At 44.4% G+C, this 22,318-nt stretch overlaps 1 protein-coding gene across 3 annotated transcripts in view; it reads left to right on the top strand.

Moving 5' to 3' along the window:
- Nucleotides 1–3,054: 3,054 nt before the first annotated feature.
- The window catches only part of SLC9A8 (solute carrier family 9 member A8), a 56,829-nt gene continuing 37,565 nt past the window's right edge, over nucleotides 3,055–22,318 (top strand). For 2 of the 3 annotated variants that reach the window (XM_081011235.1, XM_081011233.1), the window contains exons 1-3: nucleotides 3,055–3,101; nucleotides 13,140–13,318; nucleotides 17,194–17,274. In XM_081011235.1, the coding sequence (XP_080867361.1) occupies nucleotides 3,070–3,101; nucleotides 13,140–13,318; nucleotides 17,194–17,274 (292 nt within the window). In that variant the 5' untranslated portion in view covers nucleotides 3,055–3,069. Of the gene's footprint in view, nucleotides 3,102–3,140; nucleotides 3,260–13,139; nucleotides 13,319–17,193; nucleotides 17,275–22,318 lie in introns of those variants that run through there. The other variant, XM_081011234.1, reaches the window with a different exon arrangement.

Raw genomic sequence — 22,318 nt, 5'->3', positions numbered from 1 at the left:
GTCAGATCACCTTGCTCAGTATTGTCTACACCAGGGTTACCCAAACTGGGTCTCCAGCAGTTTCTGGACTACAACTCCCATCATCCCTAGCATCCCTAGCTAGCAGGACCAAGGGTCAGTGATGATGGGAATTGTAGTCCAAAACCAGGTTGTCTACACTGACTGGCAGCCCTACCTGGAGATGCTGGGAATTGAACCTGAGACATCATGTATGCAAAACCAATGTTCTACCACTGAGCTATGGCTCCTTAAACTAGTCTAGAGGATTATCTTGTTCAGTAGAATATTCAAGTCACTTGGGAACTTATGTGACTTTCTCTGACCTGATTGGTGTGATGCCTGAAGGGAGGTTGCTGAATGGATGGAAAAGATATATGCAGTTGTTCCCACCCACGTAGCTGGAAAATTCACACCATCTCAAGGCGGGGGATTGTACTACATGAGAACAATTCCCACGATGCTGGTTTTGTCTTGAAGGAAGGTGAGGACAGGTGAGGCCCGAAGTCACCCCCCCACCAAAGCAGGCTCAAAGCTTCTCAAAATCATTTTCTCAGCAGCTAAGCATCAGAAACATTCCCCTCTGCTGTAACAAAGGTAGAGAACAGTCCATTGTTTCTCAGGCCTTTCTCATGTCTTCTGGCCTTGCTAAAGAACCACATTGCAACTTACTTTCTGTCTGGGAACCATGCCAGAACAAGAGATTGAAACATATCTGAACATGCTGAAAACTCCTTGGCTTCTCACCCCCCCCCTTTCCTGGGAAGGGTGCTAAGAGTCCACAATAGTCCCAAGACAGCTTTCTGTTCATGCTCAGAGGAACTCCTGAGGGAGGAGAAAGGGGGAGGGAACTGGAAAGGGGTATATATGCTTGTGCACATGATTGTGAACTCGTGCATACTTTATGTGACTTATCACACTTGCTACTTCTACCAGTTCATGGATGGTAGAAATAAAAGCCTTTTCTCCGAACTATTCCTTGAGTGTCTGTTGACTCCCACTTCCCTTTCCCAGGCGCAATATTTTTCCCACCTGAGGGCAAAGCCTCATAAGGCTACAGTCTGTGCAAAAAGGGCAGAAGCTGGAGTGAGAACATTGGGGATGTTGGGAGTTGTAGTCTAACGATATCTGGAGGGCACGAAATTGACCACCTCTGTCCTACAGGAGACCAGCTATATAATGTACATCACAAGCAAATGTATGTCACCAAACCTCAGTTCTTTAAGGAGGTGTAAATTTAGAGTGGAGGGGCTGCCTTACTCTTTCATCTCTTTCTGCTTCCCTGCTTTAAATTCCTCCCTCCCAAGGTAGCACCAGGGCTCAGTTACATCTGTCTGCAGCAGCATGTAGTGAGCTCCTCAGAGCAACCTGTAAAGGCTGGTATACAGCACAATCCTATACCTGTCTACCCAGAAGTAACTCCCGTTATATAAAAATGGGGCTTACTGCAACTAAATGCAGGATAGAAGCCTTGTATATCATTTACAAAAAATCGATGAGTCTTTTATTCTATAGCTTTTAGAGAAGGCCATGTTGGGTTCTGTTTGTGGCTTGTCGGGCTTCCTGTTCATTCCAGAAAGTTGTTCCTTCACACTTTGTGGTGACATGGTGACATGCTTGAAAACCAGCATCTTGCATGCAAAGACTTTCCCTTGTAAAGGGGGTTAACAGAGATCTGGGACACAGACAGCACATGCAACTTCCTTAGCCTGCGCCTAAAAATATGGGTGCTCACCACTTTTGAAAATGCACCCTGTTAAGTCTTTCAAATCAAGGTTCAAATCAAATGTCCTATAACCAGGCTCATTAGAAACTTACAGAAACACCCAAAAGAATCTCCTGCTTTTTCTGTAGTTTGCTACCATCAAATAAAAATTTATGGCCAGCTGATCAAATACCTGCAGCGTGGGTTTTGAAAAATGAGGAAATATCCAATATGCTTCTACATACAAGGAGAGGGGAAGTTACCAGCGAGACCTGTGTCCCCGAATCAGCTCTACTGACTTAACCAAATTTTTGCTGCTAGCAAAACCTGTGAGAAAGTCATGTCTCAAGCACATCACCACAAAACCACATGGAGTGAAGCAATGTCTTTTTTAGCATGAAGAAGGGGGCCCTGACAAGCCACAGGCTCCATTGCAAACCAGTTTTCAAAATACAGAATAACCGCCATATCCAACGATTACTTGTTCAGTCATCATATACAGAGAGAGCAGGGCTGTGAAGCCTGGGTGTCTTACTAGGTTTGCAAGGGTCTTCCTGGCTCTCACTGCTGGGCAAAGAACTCAAATTCCCAGCTCTGTTTCAGCCAAAGGCATAAATCTGATTGGTGCACAGCAGGCAAGGCACAGGTTACAAGGTACAACAGGGTACCTAGGAAGTACAGATACATGGCTAAATGCAACCTAAGACAGTGATCCAGCTAGTGACATGCCTCCCTCAGACAGCTGCTTCAGGATAACATGGACGATGCTGTTTAGCGATTGTACTTATTATTAATGTATTTTTTCACTGTCAGGGAAGCGTGAGGTCCTTAGATGAGGCCCATGAGATATTTTATCGTCTTATGCCCCAAAATAATTTGAATGCCATTGGAAAAGATGTATGGATTGATGGGGAGAGAGTGCCATTTTTTGGCTCCTTTAGGGTGGCTGTGCTCTACTTCTCAAGAGGACAGTCACGTGTCATAAGTCATTCTGACGAAGATGGAAAGGGCTACTTTTTCCTATCATGAAAATGTATTGTATGCACTGCATGTATGCAACGCAGTCGTGGGCGTAGCTAGGAATTTTTTAATATATATTTTTAGGGGATCGCAGTCCCAGCTGATAAGCTGAACAGAAGCGATACGAAAGGAGAAGGGACCAGGGCGGGACAAGGAATGTCCGCGCCACCCATTCCTGGGAATCCACATGCAGCTCCTTCTCTCGTCATCCTTTCCGAGCGCAGCGGAACAGGGCGACACGTTTCGGAAGGGCGGCTGTGACGTCGAGCGCCGACCACGCTACGGTGACGCCGCTGCCAGGAAACCCGCGCGCCTCACTCGCTCGATACTCACCCCGCCCTTTTGCCATGGAAACGCCTCGTCCGAAGCCCAGTGAGGCGTAAGCGAGAACCCGGAAGTGTGCCGCGGCCGGTTTAGCCCCGGCTCTCTATGGTGGCGGGGTGGGGGTGGGGGTGGGGGTGTGCGGTGAGGTAATAGTTTTCCCTCCCCAGTTAAGATCCGGGAGGGAGAAGAAAGCGAGGAAATGGCGGAAATGGAGTGAGTGGGTTCTCCTTGCGGAGGGGGAGGGGGAAAGCGCGCCCCGTGAGAGGGACTGGCAGGCGCGTCCGCGGGGAAATCCCCGGCAGGCCTGAGGCGGGAGGAATGGAGGCCCCGGTTGCCAGGGCGATGCGGGCGAGAGGGAACGTGGGAAGGCGAGGCCGGGCCGGGCGAGGCAGGCGCTGAACGGGGCAGAGGGGAAAAGAGCCACGGCAGGCGCTGCCCTGCCCCTCAGCGGGTGCCCTCATAGACCTGCTCGCCCCAGGGGCACGCGCCTCTGAGCATGTGCAGAGCGCCTTGGGGGTCAAAATTTCCCCCCACCCCGGGGGACGTGCGGGTCGCACCCTTGTTTTCGTCTGCCTCAGCCCCCTGTCCTGAACCAGCCGCGTTTTCCAGTTAGAATGAGGATGTTGGGGTTCAAATCAGGAAGCCAGGGTTCAAATCGTTGGTCTGAAAAATACATTGGGTGACCTGGGGCCAATCCCTGGCCCAGTTCACACATAGGCCATTTGCCCTAACTGGGGGATCATCCGGACTGCTGTTCGTGCCGCAGTTTCTAAGCACAGCTTGTAGGCATGGGGTCAGAGTGGGTTTCTTTTCTTGACTCTCCACTTTCTCTAGGCAAACTCAGGGCTTATCCAGACTTCCTTTTGTGCTGTGTTTCTAGACACGGGCCAGCTTTAAAGAGCCGTATGTTGAGTGCTTTTTTGTTTTGTTTTTTGACTCGGTGCGTGAGAAAACCTGCTCCATACCACAGAACAGGAAGAAACGGTCATCCTCAGTTTTTTATGAGGAAAGCAATAGGACAAAAACAGAACCACCATTTGGACCCGTGCCTACAAAGCGCTGACCTATGCCTAGAAATTATGGCAGAAACAGAAGTGTGGATGCTGTGGTTTGGTGTGAACTCATGTGGGTTACCAGGGTGAAGATTGTGGCTGCTGGACATTCTGTGGCCACACTATGCAAGGCTAAACCATGGTTTGGCATAGTGTTGCATCCTGAACTCAGGCTTATGATTTGTATCTCTCAGACAAACCATGCATAGTACGCTGAGAACTGCCTTTGGTTACAGCTTGTGATTTGTCTGGAGTGAGACAAACAAGGCAAGGTTCAGACATATACCTAAGCCGCATCATGGTTTAGTCCTGAGTAGCTCAGCAGCAGTAGAACCAGAGGAGAAGCAGGGCCTGGATTTTGACTGCAGGAACCTGCTTATTTGTGTGAAAACATGGTTTGGCCTAGGGTTATATCTGAACCAGTTTATAGTATCAGCCTAGTCTACTTTACAGAGGTGTTCTGGGGATGGAAAATTGGGGATGTAAGGGAGAATTGTACATGCCACATTGAGCACCTTGGCGATAAAAATGTAAAATAAATCAACATTAGGTTGCTATCCCATCCTTTGGAATTTATGGCAGCATATAAAGTCCTCCTCTCCCTTTACCTGTTGTCCAAATGTAAAATCTACCTTGGGCAGCATGCTCCCATGCATTTAGGAGACGCCTTTTATTCTTCTGTTGACAACCTGAATGCTTGCACACAAATAGCTCATAAAAGTGCTTTTAAGTGTTGCATGTGAATACACACCTGAGTCAGCATATAGGGGCCCTGGGGGTATTACCAGCTCAAGTTCCAGATGCTGGTACATGTCATTTGAGAAATCAAATCACTTATGCCAGATAAGCTGATCCGCAATCAAGGACATGTTTCTCCTCTTCACTTCCTCCTGTGTATGGATTTATCTGGAGTTCTTTTCTATAATAGCTTAGTATCTCAGGGTGGGTGCAAATCATAAAGCTAACCACTGCCAGTCAGCACTTTGCTTTCAGCTAAGATTTGCAAGTATGTGAGAATTGGGGTGATTAAGCGAGATAATTAAGTGTGGATGCCTGTCACTTCTCCCTTCCCAACAGATCAAACCACCTACAGAATTTTAGAAATCAGAGTTGGTTGTGCTGCATGCAGTCAGCTGCAGCCCCTGAAGATGATCAGCACATGGCATGTCTACCAGTAGGCAGTACGTGCCAAGTTGCTAGGCTGAAAAAGAGCTATTACAGTGGTACCTCGGGTTAAGTACTTAATTCGTTCCGGAGGTCCGTACTTAACCTGAAATTGTTCTTAACCTGAAGCACCACTTTAGCTAATGGGCCCTCCCGCTGCTGCCGCACCGCTGGAGCACGATTTCTGTTTTCATCCTGAAGCAAAGTTCTTAACCTGAAGCAATATTTCTGGGTTAGCAGAGTCTGTAACCTGAAGCGTATGTAACCCGAAGCGTATGTAACCCGAGGTACTACTGTACTGCCTTGCTGTATTCTTCTTTTCAGCCTCAGCAAAGCCCCTAGAATTGGTTTGGGGCTATCTTAGACTGGAAGGGAGAGGATGTTTGCTTCCTTCCTTCCTATTTAATCAAATCATCTGCTCAAAGGGATGGGCACATTAGGTAAATTGCAGGATGGCCCAACACATTTACAGTGAGAACTGGCTGCTGACTGAAGGAATATGGAGCCAGAGAATCTATCAAAACATAAGAAAAGCCCTGGTGGATCAGGCCAAAGCCTTATTATAATCGAACATCCTCTACTCACAGTGATTCCTAGCAAGTAATAGTCAGAGGTGTACTGCCTTCAACATTAGAGAAAGAACTTAGCCATTGTGGCTTGATAGCCTTGTCCTCCGTTAATTTGTGTAATCCTTCAAAGTAATCCAAACTGATGGTCACCAGTACATCTTGTGCCAAGTAGCTGTAAGAAAAGTGAAGGGGGATAGCAAGTTGACTTGTTTTTCCTCTCTCCTCCCCCCCCCCCCAGCAAAATATTGCTGCTCCCCACTTGAATTTCTTTATGTTGACACACTTTTTGCTAGAGGTTTTTGAGGTTAGTTAGGATGAGGGACAACGACTTGTGGACCTAGTTCACACACTGATGCACTTCACAACTGTTTCACAAAGCAGTGGTTAAGGGAACAATCCTGTATACAGCTGGTGGTATAAATTGAGCCGGCATAAAGTACAGTGGTACCTCTGGTTACGAACACTTCAGGTTACAAATGCTTCAGGTTACGAGCTCCGCTAACCCGGAAGTAGCTGCTCCTGGTTGTGAACTTTGCCCCAGGATGCGAATGGAAATCGCACGCCAGAGGCGCATGCGCAGCAGGAGTCCCCATTAGCGAAAGCGTGCTTCAGGATAAGAACAGTTTCAGCTTAAGAACAGACCTCCAGAATGAATTAAGTTCGTAACCAGAGGTACCACTGTACACCAGATCCAAGCTCTTTTCAGGAGCAGGGCTGTTGCTGGCTCAGCTGGCCTAAGTCTGGCAGATGGAAAACAAGCCTATAAAATAGTGTTTGAGTTTACTCCACTCTTTTTGTTGGCTTAACTGGGTTTCTGGCTTAACTGGGCGCTGGGTTGCCATGTCATGTGACTAAATTAAACAGGCATAGGATTCAGCCTGTCACCCCTCTTTGGTGCCACCCGTGCCACATTCCCAAGCAGTACTTCTTTTTCAGCCATGGCTCAGCAAACTGGATCCCAGCTGAGCTGGGATAGGTAAATTAAGGTGGCGTAGTCCAGAAATCCACTCTATCCCTCCTCTCTCATTTTTACATTAGAGGTTCCTTTGCATTTAATGTGCAAGTTTAAGAAAGAAAAAGAAAATATAACTTTTATTTTTAAAATATGGTTTGTAACTTTTTTTATTAAGGGTCTCTGAAGGTATTCACAGCAAAGGACTTAGGTAAATAGCTGTCAAATATCAAACAGCAGTAAGGATTTTATATAAATGATACGATTTACATAAGTGTAGAAAAAGAAAGAGACCAGAGAATCATCATCCCAAAGTTGTGTCCTTCGGGTTGTGGCTGGAGGGGTGAGCAAAGCCATTACTAAGAGTCTTTGGGGAAAGTGTGGACATCTCATAAGTTTGTTGGCAAATGGCAGGTTGGCATATGAGTTTGGGCAGGAAAAAGAGGAAGAAGCGGCAGATTACAGGCTTGATAGTTTAGCAGAAAGGTACAAATGTAGGATTTGAATGTATGCCAAGCTTTGGAAGATTCTCCCTGCCCCACATGCCACCCTCAGCATGTGCCCGTCCCCCACCACTCCAGCAAAGCTTCACCAAGCTGCCAGGATAATGCTTCACCTGATGTGATGTGGGCACCATAAATCATTCTCAATTTTCTTTGAATGTGGGCCTAGGGATGCCTCAGGGCTCTGCTTGCAAACCTCAGAGAAGTCTTGTGTGAGATCAGTTTTTTAAATTTATTTTTAGTTATGCATTTTCCAGCATACATTATACATACCTTTCCCCATCCTATCAGATCTAATAGACTTCCCAACCTATCTTTCATTGACATCCTATTACAGATTCATTAGTTTGCCACATCTCCATGGGTTATCTGTTCTTTTCTCCTTCCATTCATGATCCTTTATTTTGCCTGCTGCTGATCACAGATTTATCCCTGCTTGTAGATTTATCGTAGTACCACTTCATTTTAAATACCCTTCAAATTGTTCCCACTCGCTTGTCACTATCTTTCCATCTATAGTTCTTATTTTGTCCATCATACTTTCTAGCTCGACATATTCTATTAGTTTAAGCAGCCATTGATCTTTTGTTGGGATAGCCTTCTCGTTCCACATTTTTGCGTACAGTAGTCTTGTGGCTGCTGTTGCATAAAGAAATAAGTTTTTAACTTCGTTTGGTATTTCCTCACCTACTATTGCTAACAGGAATGCTTCTGGGTGTTGGGGGCACTTAAACATCTTTTTTAGTTTGTTATACAGTATATAATTTCCCGTAATTTCCCCCCCACAAATTTGCATTGCCACCACATGTGAATTAAGGAGCCCTCTGTATCTCAACATTTCCAACATAAATTTGATCCTCTTTTGTACATTTTTTTACTCTGTCCTAACCCCACTCATCTTGGTGCCTCTTCCTCTAAGATTGATCCCTTAGTTTTACAGTCACCGTTGAGCCATTGCTTAATGACATTGCATTATCATTTCCTCTTTTTTCTGATGTTCAGATTGTGAGTATTGTTGTTTAAGTAGCCAAAGCAGCAGCACGCCTGCACAAGAGGGTTTGGAGGAACCCCAAAGTGAGCTGAAGTACATTTCTTTTAAAGGAAGAGAAATTATAAAGGGGGGAACCTCCAAGATACCCCAGTGAGTTTTAGGTGTGCTAAAATTCTGACTGACTATTGGCGGTAAAATGCCCTGGAAAAGCAGTGGTGGGGAAGGAGAAATGGAACAGAGCGGCTAGAATCTGAACAGCAGCACCTCACTGCAGCATTTGAAGCAGGTCATCTTTTTATTAGTATTCTTCAAAAAACAGCACTACATGTATTTTATTAAACATGAGTATTCTTTGTAAATATAGCAAAATAGCCTGAAATAGCAAGAGTAGTCCAGAGTTCCCAGTCTTCAGAAGCAGGCTTTCAAACTGTAGAGATAATAAAAAAGGGAACAGCAGCTTTCTTTGCTTATTATTTATGGTTTATTTTATTTTCTCTTATGTTTATCCTGACTTTCTTCCCAGAGAAGCCCAGAGCAGCAGACAATACAAAACAAAAGCAATGCAAACAGTATCAAAAGAATTAAAAACATTTAAACATGAGTCATGTATCCTCAGGGACACGGATGGCACTGTGGTCTAAACCACTGAGCTTAGGGCTTGCCGATCAGAAGGTCGGCGGTTCGAATCCCTGCGATGGGGTGATCTCCCGTTGCTCAGTCCCTGCTCCTGCCAACCTAGCAGTTTGAAAGCACGTCAAGTGCAAGTAGATAAATAGGTACCACTGCGGCAGGAAGGTAAACGGCGTTTCCGTGTGCTGCTCTGGTTTCTCCAGAAGCGGCTTAGTCATGCTGGCCACATGACCTGGAAAAACTGTCTGTGGACAAACGGCTCCCTCAGCCAGTAAAGTGAGATGAGCACCGCAACCCCAGAGTCGTTCGCGACTGGACTTAACTGTCAGGGGTCCTTTACCTTTACCTTTACCAGTTATCCTCCTTTGAGCGTGGGCCCTTATATTACCCAAACAGCACAAAACACATGAAAGGAGGTATCAGCAGGCTTTGGGGAACGCCTCCCTAAGCTTGCAGAAGCACAAACTATTTTAAAAATACCTATAAGCCACCCCCCCCCCCCAAAAAAAAGACTTGGGCATTTTTTATACTAAAAGTGGCAGTTTAACTCTTAGGCAAGCATGCTGTGCAACCTAAACCTACTTCTTCGTTTCCTTAGCTTTTTTGGTGGGTTTCTCTCTGAGAAAAGCTTGTGACATGCTGAGGTTTTGCATATAGTGGCTCAATATATGACACCATAATTCCTGTTGTGAAATAAATTCACTTTGCACTTTGCCCATCCCTACTCCACTACAGTCGGCACAGAATGCTGATTAACTGTTGGATAGATTGTAATGAGAAACAGGTGGGAGAAGAAGAGTGAAATGGCATATACTGGAAAAGGCATGTTTGACTGGCTGGCACTTTGTACAGGAGTGCAATGTACTGCAACATTTTATTTCAGATCCCATTTATTTTCACCTTTTATAGATAAAAGTTTATGATATCCTGCAGTCAATGTCCTCTGTTAATCCAGTACCTAATGCTAGAGTCCATTTGTCATCATGTGCTACTATTTGTTTTTGCCATGTTCATGACAATATACCAAATACTCCTGTCTTGTTGAATACTTGAATATATGACTGCACCATAATAATTCAACATGTATTTTCCCCCTTCAGACTGATGGGTTTTTGCAGGTATATTCTGCAACATGCCACCGATTTAATAATATTGCATTAGTGATAGATTTACACTCGACTGTCCACAAACCATTCTACCTTATTGCTTGTTCTGCAATAATTCCCCAAGGTTATGTTATTGCCATTTGGAGGGGCATTATTGTACTATATATAGTGCAATAAAAGTGGAACAAAAAGTTACAGGATTTCAACAGGAAAGTATGGAGCATGCATTGATTGGAAACAAAGCAGAATGTCCACCCCAAAACATTTGCTGGCCCAAAGCAGTATTGAAAGAGGACTCATATATAACCTCCCCAATACCATCATAAACACAAAACAACATTGATGTAGCATAAAAAGGATGTTTTGAGGAGCCCATTGTGTCAAGCAATAATTGCCTATTATTTCCATCTTGGCAAGTATATGTCTTCTTACCTCCTTTATCTTCTGCTTTTTTGAGAAGACCTCAGGTTCCCTTGGGGTCTTTCTGTGTTGTTTAGGTAGCACAAGACCACCCTTCCCTCCCAGTCATCATTATCACAAAGTGCATGATCCACCTCCGCGCCCCCTCCTGCCTCGTCATCCAAGACTGTCATGTTCTCAATTTCTCACCAACTTGGCCTAGCTCAGTGGTGTCCAAACTTTTTTCAAAGAGGGCCAGATTTGATGAAGTGAAGGGCCGTGAGGGCCAGCCAAAGAGCCAACCAAAGTTAAGTTGTTGAGCTTTTTTTAGGATTGAAGTTGTTGAGTTTTTTTAGGGTTAAATGTTGTTGAGGGATTTACCCCAGGAAATAATAATAAAGATCTCAGGGTGGTTCACAGCATAAAAATACAGAAGAAAACCACAGAGTATATAATAAAAACAAAACAAGCCAATAACCTCCCCCCCTTTTAATCAGCCAAAGGCCTGGTTGAAGAGGAAGGCTTTTGCCTGGCACCTAAAGATGTGTAATGAAGAAGCCAGATAAGCATCCTTGGGGAGGCATTCCCCAAGCAGGGAGCCATTTCAGAAAAGGCCCGTTCTCATGGTCTTGTGGCCCGTTCTTGTGTTGCCAGCCTCCTGTCCTCCCATGGAGGAGGAACACGAAGAAGGGCCTTAGAGGATGATCACAGAGTCTGAGCTGGTTTATACGGGGAGAGGTGGTCTTTGATGTATTGTGGTCCTGAGCCATTTAAGATACTGGTTGCGTGAAGGTACCCTAAGGCATCTACCCTCTCTTACGAGGTTTAAGTCCAAGGATCAACATGGTTGTCTCTTCCCTCTCAAAGAAGTAGAACAAGGGTGCCAAGCAAAGTGCATAGCTGCTCATTCATCACAATACTGCCATGTAATTGAAGCATTCTGGGACATCCCAACCACCAATGCTCCTGCTTGCTTTCTGCTGTAACCTGCTTTCTGCAAATTGTGAGTGGGTGTTTTTTTTGCACCACACTGGGAAGTTTTACATCCAAGGCTGGCAGATATAACCTCAGCTACAGGGTTTATTGTGTTTTTTAACGTCTTTCCTGCTTTTCCTCCCTAAATGCTGTCATGGTCCTCAGTTGCTGGACCTTGTGCAGTTGGGCTTAAGCCTTGCTCCATAAGGCACTGAATCTCTGGAAAATCACAGGCCTCCTGGGGCCCAGCTACTTCTGCTGGCTCTTTGCCCAGTTCCACCACTCCCCTCTTTGATTTGTGAATGCCCTTTTTTGTCCCTGTATAAACTTCCTCTTGGCAGCCTTTGCTCTGTGCAGCAAAGCATTTACTGTAGCCTCTCTCCTGGCTTTTGCCTGTTCTTGTTATGTTTTGCTTTGCATCTTGCCTCAGCTGGCCCTTTCCTGATATCTCACTTTCACAAACCCTGCTAACTCCTTTTCTTTCTGCACTTACCTCCTTTTGTGGCTGCCTTTCTAGAACTGACCATATACCTTGCTGAAATACATTCTATCTCCATCAGCAGCTTTCCCCAAATCACCTCCCCACTCCTGTGAAGATCCAGCTCCTCCTCCTCTTTGTCCAAAGGGACCTGATCCTGCAGGGAACACTAGCCAATCCTTGAAAGCTGCTGACTATTCATGAGCAGAGAGCCCACCCACAAACACCCACATCCACACACCCTGTCTTCCTTTGGCATCTTTAATTTGTTTTTTGTCTAGGCAGGCTCAGTGCTGCACAGCAGAAAATTTAAAGCAGCAAAACATGTCACCTCGCATACCCGAGGCAACATACACGTATATAGGAACATGTACTTAATGAGCACTTAATTTCAGTGTAGCTTCTTACTGAATACTCTATTGTGGCATCTGACACATGTTCATTCAGAGCAGAAGTGCAGGACACTAGGGTCTCTGACAGGTGCCCACATTTTCACAATTTTGGGGGGGATAATGGGGGAAAAAAACTTTATCCAGTGAACATTTACTGTGTACTAAATCATTGGTGGGGGTGAGAGTAATTCAGAGATAGTGCTTTGCATGTATAACATCCCAGGTTCAGTCTCTGGCATGTCTAGTTAAAAGGTTCAGGTGTCTGCAGCGGACGGGGAATGACCTTTTCCTGAAAACTCGGAGGTCTGCTCCTCCTCTGAAACTTCAGCAGTGGACTAAATCGACAAATTGTCTATATCAGGCATAGGCAAACTTGGCCCGCCAGATGCTTTGGGACTACAACTCCCATCATCCCTGACCATTGGTCCTGTTAGCCAGGGATGATGGGAGTTGTAGTCCCAAAACATCTGGAGGGCAGAGTTTGTCTATGCCTGGTCTATATCAGTGTTCTTCAACCTTGGCTCCTTGGGTGTTACTGGACTACAAATCTGATCCAGCTGTGCCAGTGGTCCAGGATGATGGAAGTCGCAGCCCGGCAACATATGGTGGACTCATGGTTGAAGAATACTGGTCTGTGGTCTTAGGCAACATCGCATGTTCCTAACCTTGTTTTTAGTGCGTGCAGCTGAGTGTAGGTAGTTCAGTATGTGGACCAGGATTAACACCATTTTGCCATGTTTATTATATCAAGGATGGCTGAACTGAAAGCATAACTTGAAAATGAGTTTTTAGCTTTCAGTGAGTCATTCAGTAATGATTCCTGCTGGAGGAAAACCAGCTGAGTGTCTCCTCAGTCTGACCTGGGTGTGTTTTATCTTACAGGTTCTCAAACGCTACCCACGAAGTGCTCAATGCCACCCTCCACACCACGCTGGCGCTCACCACGAAGCTGGTGCTTCCTACACCTGCCAAGCCTATCCTTCCAGTGCAAACTGGGGTGCAAGCTCAACAAGAGGAGCAGTCAAGCGGCATGACTATATTCTTTAGTCTTCTTGTATTAGGTGAATGTGCATCCAAGACTTTCTGATCAGTTACTCTTGGCTGCTCGCCGGAGCAAATGCAGGTGGACAAGTGGAAACATAGGAACATGGGTAGCCTAAACGTCTCTGTTACCCAAGTCCCCTGTTTCACTGTTCACAGGCCACCCTCACTTAGAATTCATTTCCATGTTTGCTATTCCAGTCAAGAATTGGTCCCTGGTATTATGTTTCTGATCCTTAGAAAGCAAGCAAACTAGTCTGCTTCTGAGGGTCTGAAGTCAAATAATAGTTGAGAAAATATCTCATAGTACTTTCTTTTCTCCTCCCCATCCCAATCACTAGCTTTATTTCAGTGTGGAGCATTAGTAAACTTTTTTGTTCCTTTGAGTTTTTGCATGGTTTTTGTTTGCATGCTTTATTTATTTACTGGGCGATTCTCTGTGTGGATTGTTGTATTTACACAAGCCCATGAGATATTAGGGACCTGTTAGGATGATCAGCCCTCAGAGGCTGATAGGTTCGTTTAGTTTCCAAATGGCTTTGGGAAATTTTTCCAGATAATATGACTGGCTGTCTTGCTGAAGCCCTGGTTGATCTGTGGAATATATGGATGCCCCTATCCCACTTGGTGGGGGACGTGTTGGTATATACCAGTGTTGACGGCAATGAAACAAACTGGGATTCTGCTTGAATTCATGTGAGGAAAACTCCAGAAGACTGGGATAGAATGACAGTGAATGCTCACTATTGAGCCTGCTCAGTGGCAGTGAAGAAGACACACTTTGCTGCTTCCATTGCATCCTCGCTGTCATGCTTTTCTGGGTACTGCAGGGCCCACAGTCATTTGTTCACTAGTATTCATGCCATCGCAGAAGAAGAATAGCTCTGTTAGCACCAACAAATGTCTCACAAAGTAGTGAGCAAATCTTTTGAGTTCTGGAGAGCTCTTCTTCAGGTTTGTGCTAAGCAGAAGGGAGTGGGAGGGCTGGACAAGATGCTGCTGCCCTAAAGCAGGGAAAAGAGAACCCAAGGCCCTCCAGATGTTGTTGGACTACATCTCCCAGTGTCGCTGATCATTGGCCCTGCTGGTAGGGCTAATGAGAGTTGGAGTCCTGCAACATCTGCAGGGCATGCAGAAGGCGTTTGGCAAATTTAATTGCAATAGATTGAGATAGTATTGCCCAACTGGCATTTTCCGCTCTCCAAAGTCATGTACCTTTCTGTATTGATGGTGATAACATATTTGTACTAGGCTAGAGGAACCTGCCGTAGGCCATCCATCACACCTAGTATTGTCTACTTTGGCAATGGTTCTCTAGGGTATCTGGCTGAACTTGAGCACAACACCTGCTACCCGATCTTTTTAACTAGAGATAGAAAGGGCTGAATGTGGGGCTTTCTGCATGCACACCATGTGTTCTGCCACTGAGTTGTGATCTCTTAGGGCAAGGGTTGCCTTTGAAGACCCTTGCTGATAAGTGTGTGGACACCCGGCCACAGACAGAGGAGTTGCAAGGCCACATTTAGCCCATGGGACAGACGTTCCCCACCCCTGCTTTATGCAGCTCCCATGCGCAAAGATAGTTTCCTGCTAAACACCTGTCACTTGGTGGGAATATTGGGGCGTCAGGGACTGCTGCCTTCATACTTTGCTTGTGAGCTTCCTGGAGTTACCTTGTTGGCCGGGATGTTGGACTAGATGAGCTGATTCTTCAGGACTCTTGTGTTCTTACATAGCGTACCTGTGGAGATGGTCCTGTGCGCTCCACCTTGTGTGCTGGTTGGAGACCGGGAAAGGTTGGCACCTGGTGTGTGCATTCTGCCGGGAACGCCACTCTGAAACAGAGCCGTGTCAACTTCAGGTTGTTCTTTATTAATTGCAAGTGTGCGTGTGTGTGCATGTCCTCTCCAGAAAAACACAAACGTTGGACAGTTTTCTGTGATCTTTTAGACGTCTGCTGTAATAAGAATATTCACTTCGTGTGAGAAAGTACAGGCTTGTTTGCAATACCATAGACATTTTGTATAAGCACAGGGAGGCAGATCCTATGATAAAGTGCCAAGAGACTTTAAACAAAGCAAAAGAAGGCAATAAAATTGAGATAGTTTTTATTCCAAATAAACGAACATTCCTTGTTTGTGCAAAACAGCCCTTTGTCTTTAGAGGAAACCAGCATCTGCCTTGCATCCAAGGCTAACTTGATGTTTAAGTAGTCATAAAAATGAAAGTTCCAAGCCAAAGGAAAGGGCAGAAGATAATGCAACTCAAAGTCTAAACATCACAAAGAATTTAAAAGGTTGCTTTGGAGTGATGGAAGATTCTTTCCCTCCCTTTTCTAGCAAAATATACTAATATAAACTAAGATCTGGACTGTATTAAAAACTGTCCTGGAAGCAGCCAGTACTGCGAGTGCCATCTACCTGCTACTACCCACCCCTACCCCAAGTAGTGGTTTTGTGCCATTAACTGTCCAGCTACTACAACCGTAACAACAGAACTATAACTAGCTGGCACAAAATAAACACGTGGGCTGGGGAGTCCGCAAAGGCTGGCTTGGTGGATTAGCCAGCCATTTTTTTTATGGTTGCCAGCAGCCTTCTGCTCTTCACAGAATCCCCTTGAAGTGGACAGAGGGACTAGCAGAGAGACTTTCATTTGCACTGAGGTATGAAGACGTTAAGAAGCAGCAAGAGCCTCTTGTTCTGCCAGGACAAGACTGCTCCTCCTAATAACTGCTCCAAATCACAACTGAGAGATTTGGGGGAACGGATCTGAGCACTCCCATGTACCCCACTTATCAGAGTAGTAGTCTTCAATATTTTCAGCCATGGGACCCCTTTCAGCCCAAATCTGTATTTGGGGAGCCATTTTTAATGCTTTGTTTCTATCCATCTACCTGTGACCTGGTTATGGGTTCTGAACTACCATTTGCAGACCAATGCACTAGTGGGCCAGTTATCCTTGTCCAGTTTGTAAATGCCAGATACCAGATTTGGACAGTCCACCACAGCAATGGCACTTCTGCGGCACTGATAGGGATAGTATCAAGAGGTTCTTGGCCTTTTGGCTAAGATCAAGTGTTGCATCTGTTCTTATCAGTTTAATATCTGAGTATGTTTTACCTGTAAGGTAAGTTCTACTGAAATCCATTGGATTAATGGCCATGTAAACAGCTGGTATCCTAAGGTAAGTTATTTTACAGAAGACAGTGGAAAGGAAAGTTTTCTACCCCCTGATTCCCCTGCAGTCACCAATCTTGGGAGAGTTGGGATGTCTTCCTAAGCAATGTGAGATGAAGATAATTGGCCAAAATCGGGCTGGCTCCTAAGAAAAGTTAACTGAAGGAAGTTCATAGAAGGAATATTTCCTTTTCCCATCTCCCCAAAGAGCTCCCTCACCTTATTCCAAATTGTTTAGTGGAGCTCTCCTGACTCTCCAGTGAGGCTTTTGGGGGCACATAGGTTGCTTCAAGAGGAGAAGAGAAATGTGCCTTCTGTAAGCTTCTTCATTTATCTTAAGATTTGTGCCAATGTGTTTAGGATCAGGACTTTTTAGGGCACTTGAGTCTCGAAAGCCCTGTTACGGAGGCACTGTCATGCATGGTTCTTTGTAATCAAGTCATCAAGAATGATTCTATCCACCTGGGGGATACTGAAGGAGATTTTCTTAAAAATAAAAAAAACCCGCACAACACTGTAAAACCTACTATTTCATCTTTTAATGCACTTGTCCCTGTTCTGGCAGTATTTGATATTTCTCAACTCCATCGCTACTACATCTTTTTTTGGCTTTGCATTTTTTTTTAATTTCCAAAGGGAATCACACAATTTGTTTGAATTGTGCTGTGTAGCTGCTGTTCATCCTGTACCTAAATGTTGTTTTGTTTCCCTGCCAGGTATCTGCATCATATTGGTGCATTTATTGATAAGATTCAGGCTGCATTTCATGCCAGAGAGTGTTGCTGTTGTTTCTTTAGGTGAGTACCTCATAACAATGGGGAAAAGGAACTGTATTCTTGTGTACTTATTAATTGTTCAGATAAAATACACCCTTTCTTTCCAGTGCTCATTCTGATTCAGTGAAGGAGGGAGAAGGGACAGTGCAGGCTGTTTTGCAGAGAACGAACCAGGTCTTGTCTGAGAGCTAATCTAGTTCGCAGGGGGATCTGTTCTCTCCAGACCCAACCATTGCTGTGCTTGGGGAAATTTGTTTATTTATTGTTTATTGCATTTATATCTCACCATTTGTCTCTAAGGAGCTCAAGGTTGCGCACATGGTTCTCCCCCCTCCTTTAATCTCCACACAACCCTGTGAGGTAGGTTAGGCTGAGAGGCAGTGACTGGCCCAAGGTCACTCAGCAAGCTTTATGTGGCTTGGTGGGAGAGCATTTGCTTTGCATGCAGAAGGTCTTGGGTTCAATCCCCGGCATCTCCAGGTTGGCCTAGGAGAGAGTTTTGCCTGAAACCATGGAGAGCACCTGCCAGACAATACTGAGCTAGAAGGACCAATAGTCTGACCTGATATAAATCAGTTTCCATGTTCCTAACGGCAGCCATAGCAGCAGGCATGCAGCCATCTGCTTTTCTCATGGACTCTGTGTCAACAGCCAGGGAGATGCTTATCATAAGGATGTGAGCAGCTGGAGAAAATTCAGAGGCACCAACCGGGTTGTGTGTGAGGTCTGATGAATTAGATCATTATTAAAAAATACACAAAAGCAGAGAAGGCAGAATTTACAGGCAGGGGCACAGAGTTCTTATAAACAAGACCCAGTATCATAAAGTTAAGAATTTATGGTGTGAAGAGCTCATAAGGGGCTTTTTTGCTTGCTTTTTTATTTTTTAGGTTTCCTTGATTTTAGAGAGAACTTTCACCCCCAGTTTAATAGTGTCCTGTGGCAGGAGTTGGCCTAGATATAGCCATTGCTTCTCTCTCGCTTTCAGAAGCAGATACACTGTGTGTAGCTCCCCAGATTTCACAGTTCTCTGTAGGCAGATGCATGGAGGTTATGCTTGACTTGTTAGTGTATACAAAATATTGCTCAGCTGAAGGTCTTGGAAGAGGTATGGAATCGAAGAAGTGTTCTGCAGCTGTCTCCAAACGTGTGACTGACAGTTAGCAAAAGACGATAAATGATAGGCAATAGGAAAGTAGGCTATCGTAACAGAACACGAGAAGGAGTCCTGCAGGGAAAAGAGATTGGGAATAATAGACATAGATCTGGTATGGATGTGTAACACTAAACTATGGTTTAGTTTTACATGAATGAGCCTTGGACTCGTGTCCTCACTCCTCCGGTACAATTGTGAAGAGGAGATCAAAAGCCTCCACTTAGTTTCAACTAACTTTGGTTTATTTTTATGACAGTCTCCAGATTGTGCTTGATCTTAGCTATGGCTTAACCAAAGAAGACAGGATCATAAACCACAATTTGATCCCTTAACTATAGTTAACACAGGTCACAGTTTGGTCGGGTTATCACATAATAGCTATCTCCCCATCGTGAGTGTCTTGAAGGGGTGGAAAAGGAAGTGGGAGTGCTTCACCTTGAGGTCTGTTCAGGTGTTTTGCATTTTGTCCAAATGAGGCTATAGTGGATTTTATGTTGCATGAGGAAGTCAAGTTTTGTTTACATTGTCAACTGAAAAGAGAAGAGAGCGATGGCTTTTCCTTCAAGTCTTGTGAGGAACAATTGAGGGAGTTGGATATGTTTAGCCTGGATAAAATGAGACTGAGAGGCGATAGGGTAGCCATTGTCAAATATCCAAAGGGCTGTCACATGAAAGATGGAGCAAGCTTGTTTTCTCCTGGAGGGTAGGACCCATACCCATGGCTTCAAGTTACAAGAAAGGAGATTCCAACGAAACATCAGAAAGAATTTTCTGACAATAAGAGCTCTTCAACAGTGGAACAGACTACCTTGGGAGGTTGTGGGCTTTTCTTCTTGGGAGGTTTTAAAGCAGTGGTTGGATGGCCATCTGTCATGGATGCTTTAGCTGGGTTTCCTGCATTGCAGGGGGTTGGACTAAAGGATCCCCAGGGTCCCTTCCAAGTCTACAATTCTATGATTTACCCAAGCTGAAAGTTGGAAGATTTATCCAAGGTGGAAAGCTATTTTTAGGGAAATCTGGTAGCTAAAAGCATGAACTGTGCTCTGCAAGTCCCTTACATCCGTTGCATCGTACACCAGTCATGAACTCACCGGTTGTGGTCCTTAGTGCAGGAGTCTCCAACCATCAGGTGATGTTGTATTGCAGCTCTCATCATCCCTGACCATTGGCCATGCTGGCTGAAGATGATAGGAGTTTGCATCCAAATCATTTGAAGGATACAGGGTTGGGGATGGTTCTATTGCCTACCTTTCAGCAGCAGCTCATTTCCATCCTTAGCATGGGTAAAATAGCTATGTTAACACTAGTCTGCCTTAAGGCTTGTTGTTAAGTATTGCTGAGCTAATGTAGATAAATAGTCACTAAACAACTAGCCCTTCTTTTAACTGCAATTATTAGCTGTTCTTCTTAAGATTGCTCTTTTCTCTCCCTGTTCTTATGTTGCATTGTTAAGTTGTAAGCCTTTGGCAAGGAATGCTTTTTCACGGAGCTATTCTACAGGGCCCAGTATAGTTTTAAGCTCTTTATAAATAATCAAGGTCGTAGTGCTGCTTCTTATTAGTATGTAAGTAATTTTGATAAGCTTTGAGCCCTTTGGAATTAAGTACTACATAAAGGCCATGTATTAATTATCATGATGCTACTAAAACATTGCATGCTATTGAGGAGCTGCCATCAAGACAACGCCAAACTGAGAATAAAAATGCCACAAGAAAGGAGCAAAGAAACACAGAAGCTGACTAGGGGAACAATATGTCCTGTGAAGCACATCCAAGTTGAACTGAGGAACACGTTCGAGACATTGTCTGAAGAAGAGGGAGATTAGATGCTGAGTTGGCCCTGGAACAAATGACAAAAGCCTTAGGATAAATAGGACTTTAGCAGTGTCTGTGGACGAGCCATGAGACACTTAGGAAAGAGCAATAATATAAGGGAGTGCTGTTTTGGAAATGCCATTAAAGTACGAACAGAAAGAGAGAGAGACAGAAAGTACAAGCAAGGAGACCATAAAATACTGCAGCGGGTAGAAGAGTTAGTTCACTTGTGATGGTAAAGCCTAGAGGTGTGAAGGCTGTGGTGAGACCACTGTTGAAAAAGGCATTATTGGATCCCATTGCCCTAGATAATTCTCAGACTGTGTCCACTGTTCTATTCTTGATTAAGGTCCTGGAACGTGGCAAACAACCTCTTGCCTTTCTTGGATGAAGCTCACTATCTGAATTCTTTCCTATATGAGTTCAGGCCTGATTCTGGTTTGTTTAGGACCGACCAGGTGGATGAACTATGCAGGAACTGGACGGGGAAGCACATGCCTGTTGGTTCTGCTGAACCTCTCATTGGCATATGATATCACCAGCCATATTATCCTCCAGGAGCTGTCCTCAAGGGGGAGGGATGTAGCTCAGTTGGTAGAGCACATGGGCTGAATCCAAAAAGATTCAATCCCTGGTATCTTCAGATAGGGCCATGAAAGATTCCTTTGTGAAACCTTGGAGAGCCATTGCCAGTCAGTGTGAACCAAGGTGGGCAGCATTTAGACTTGCAGGATGTAAGCCCTGAGATCTACCAACTGGGAGCAGGTACAAAAGACATGTACCTAGAATTAAGGGATTCTGAGCCCATGAATTTGCTGTGAGTACCAGAACTGAGCTGAGCTTGTCGTCCTTCATCATAAAAAAAATATGGTTACTGCCCCCTGGCTGTCATCCTCTTCTTTCTTTCTTTCTTTCTTTCTTTCTTTCTTTCTGCAGCAAAAAAAGTATTTTTGGGGGGTGGGGCAGATTTATTTGTTGTTGTTTTTTAAAAAACTGGAAGTCATAAATCCTATAGGAAATCACCCAGAGATCTACCAATAGATCTCTTATCTGCTTCCTGCCCGCCCTTGATGTAGATAGTACTGAGCCAGATAGACGAATGGTCAGAAATGTTTTTGTTCCAGTTTTTATTGCTAAATGGAAAAGCAGAAGTGGTTAGCAGAAGTGCTTTCACTATGACATGCAATGTACCTGCTAACTTTGGACTCAAAATGAAAGAGCTTGTTTCGGATCATATTTGGCACAAAATTAAAGAAACCAGACCTGTCCATTAAAGCTTTACTAATCTACCTCTGAAATGGTTCAGGCTGACTTCTCTAATTGTTTATTACAAAACTGAGATGTGCCTAGGAGCTGGGGAGGAGGGGCACCTTAATCTTGGTCAATCTTGGGTGCCACAACTATATTTTACTCTGGGGTAGTTGGTATTGGAACGAGATACAGAAGTTCTTCCTTAAGGGTGTGTGCTACTGAGCTTGCTCTGAGAACCTAATCTTTGTATCTTAAAATCTTACAGCTACTGCAAGATTATGAAGCATCTTCACTGTAGCGTAATGAGGGCTATTTCTGTCACTTGGAGAGTAAGAGATTGTCATCTTAAATCCAGATCAAACTCTGAGGCATTTGCGAATATGTTTGAAAAGTTCAGCAGCTGGATTCTGCTTACCCATTGGTTTGACATGCTGGTGTAGCATTCCTGATTTCTGAGAGACTATGCCTCCAAAGCGTGAGAACGTGTGCCATTGTAATTTTATTTATTTATTTGGGAGTTTTTTTATCCTGCCATGTGGTCACAGGGTGGATCGCAATATATATAAAAAAACATACAATGAGATACAACTCAAGAGCATCTGTTAATAAAAGCACAATTTAGGAATTCAGCACTGCAAATTCAGTATGCATATCCCGTAAACAAGAACAGAAGACTGAATTTGCATCTAGTGGAAATAAATTTAAAAAAATTAAAAATTGTCCAGTAGCACCTTAGAGACAAACTAAGTTTGTTCTGGGTATAAATTTTGCACGCACACGAAAGCTTATAGCCAGAACAAACTTAGTTGGCCTCTAAGGTGCTACTGGACAATTTTTTAATTTT

This window comes from Podarcis pityusensis (assembly GCF_964106645.2).
Source record: "Podarcis pityusensis genome assembly, chromosome: 6".
NCBI classification, from domain to species: Eukaryota; Metazoa; Chordata; class Lepidosauria; order Squamata; family Lacertidae; genus Podarcis; species Podarcis pityusensis.
The sequence above is the reverse complement of the archived record's forward strand: the minus strand, read 5'-3'. Positions and strand labels throughout refer to the sequence as shown.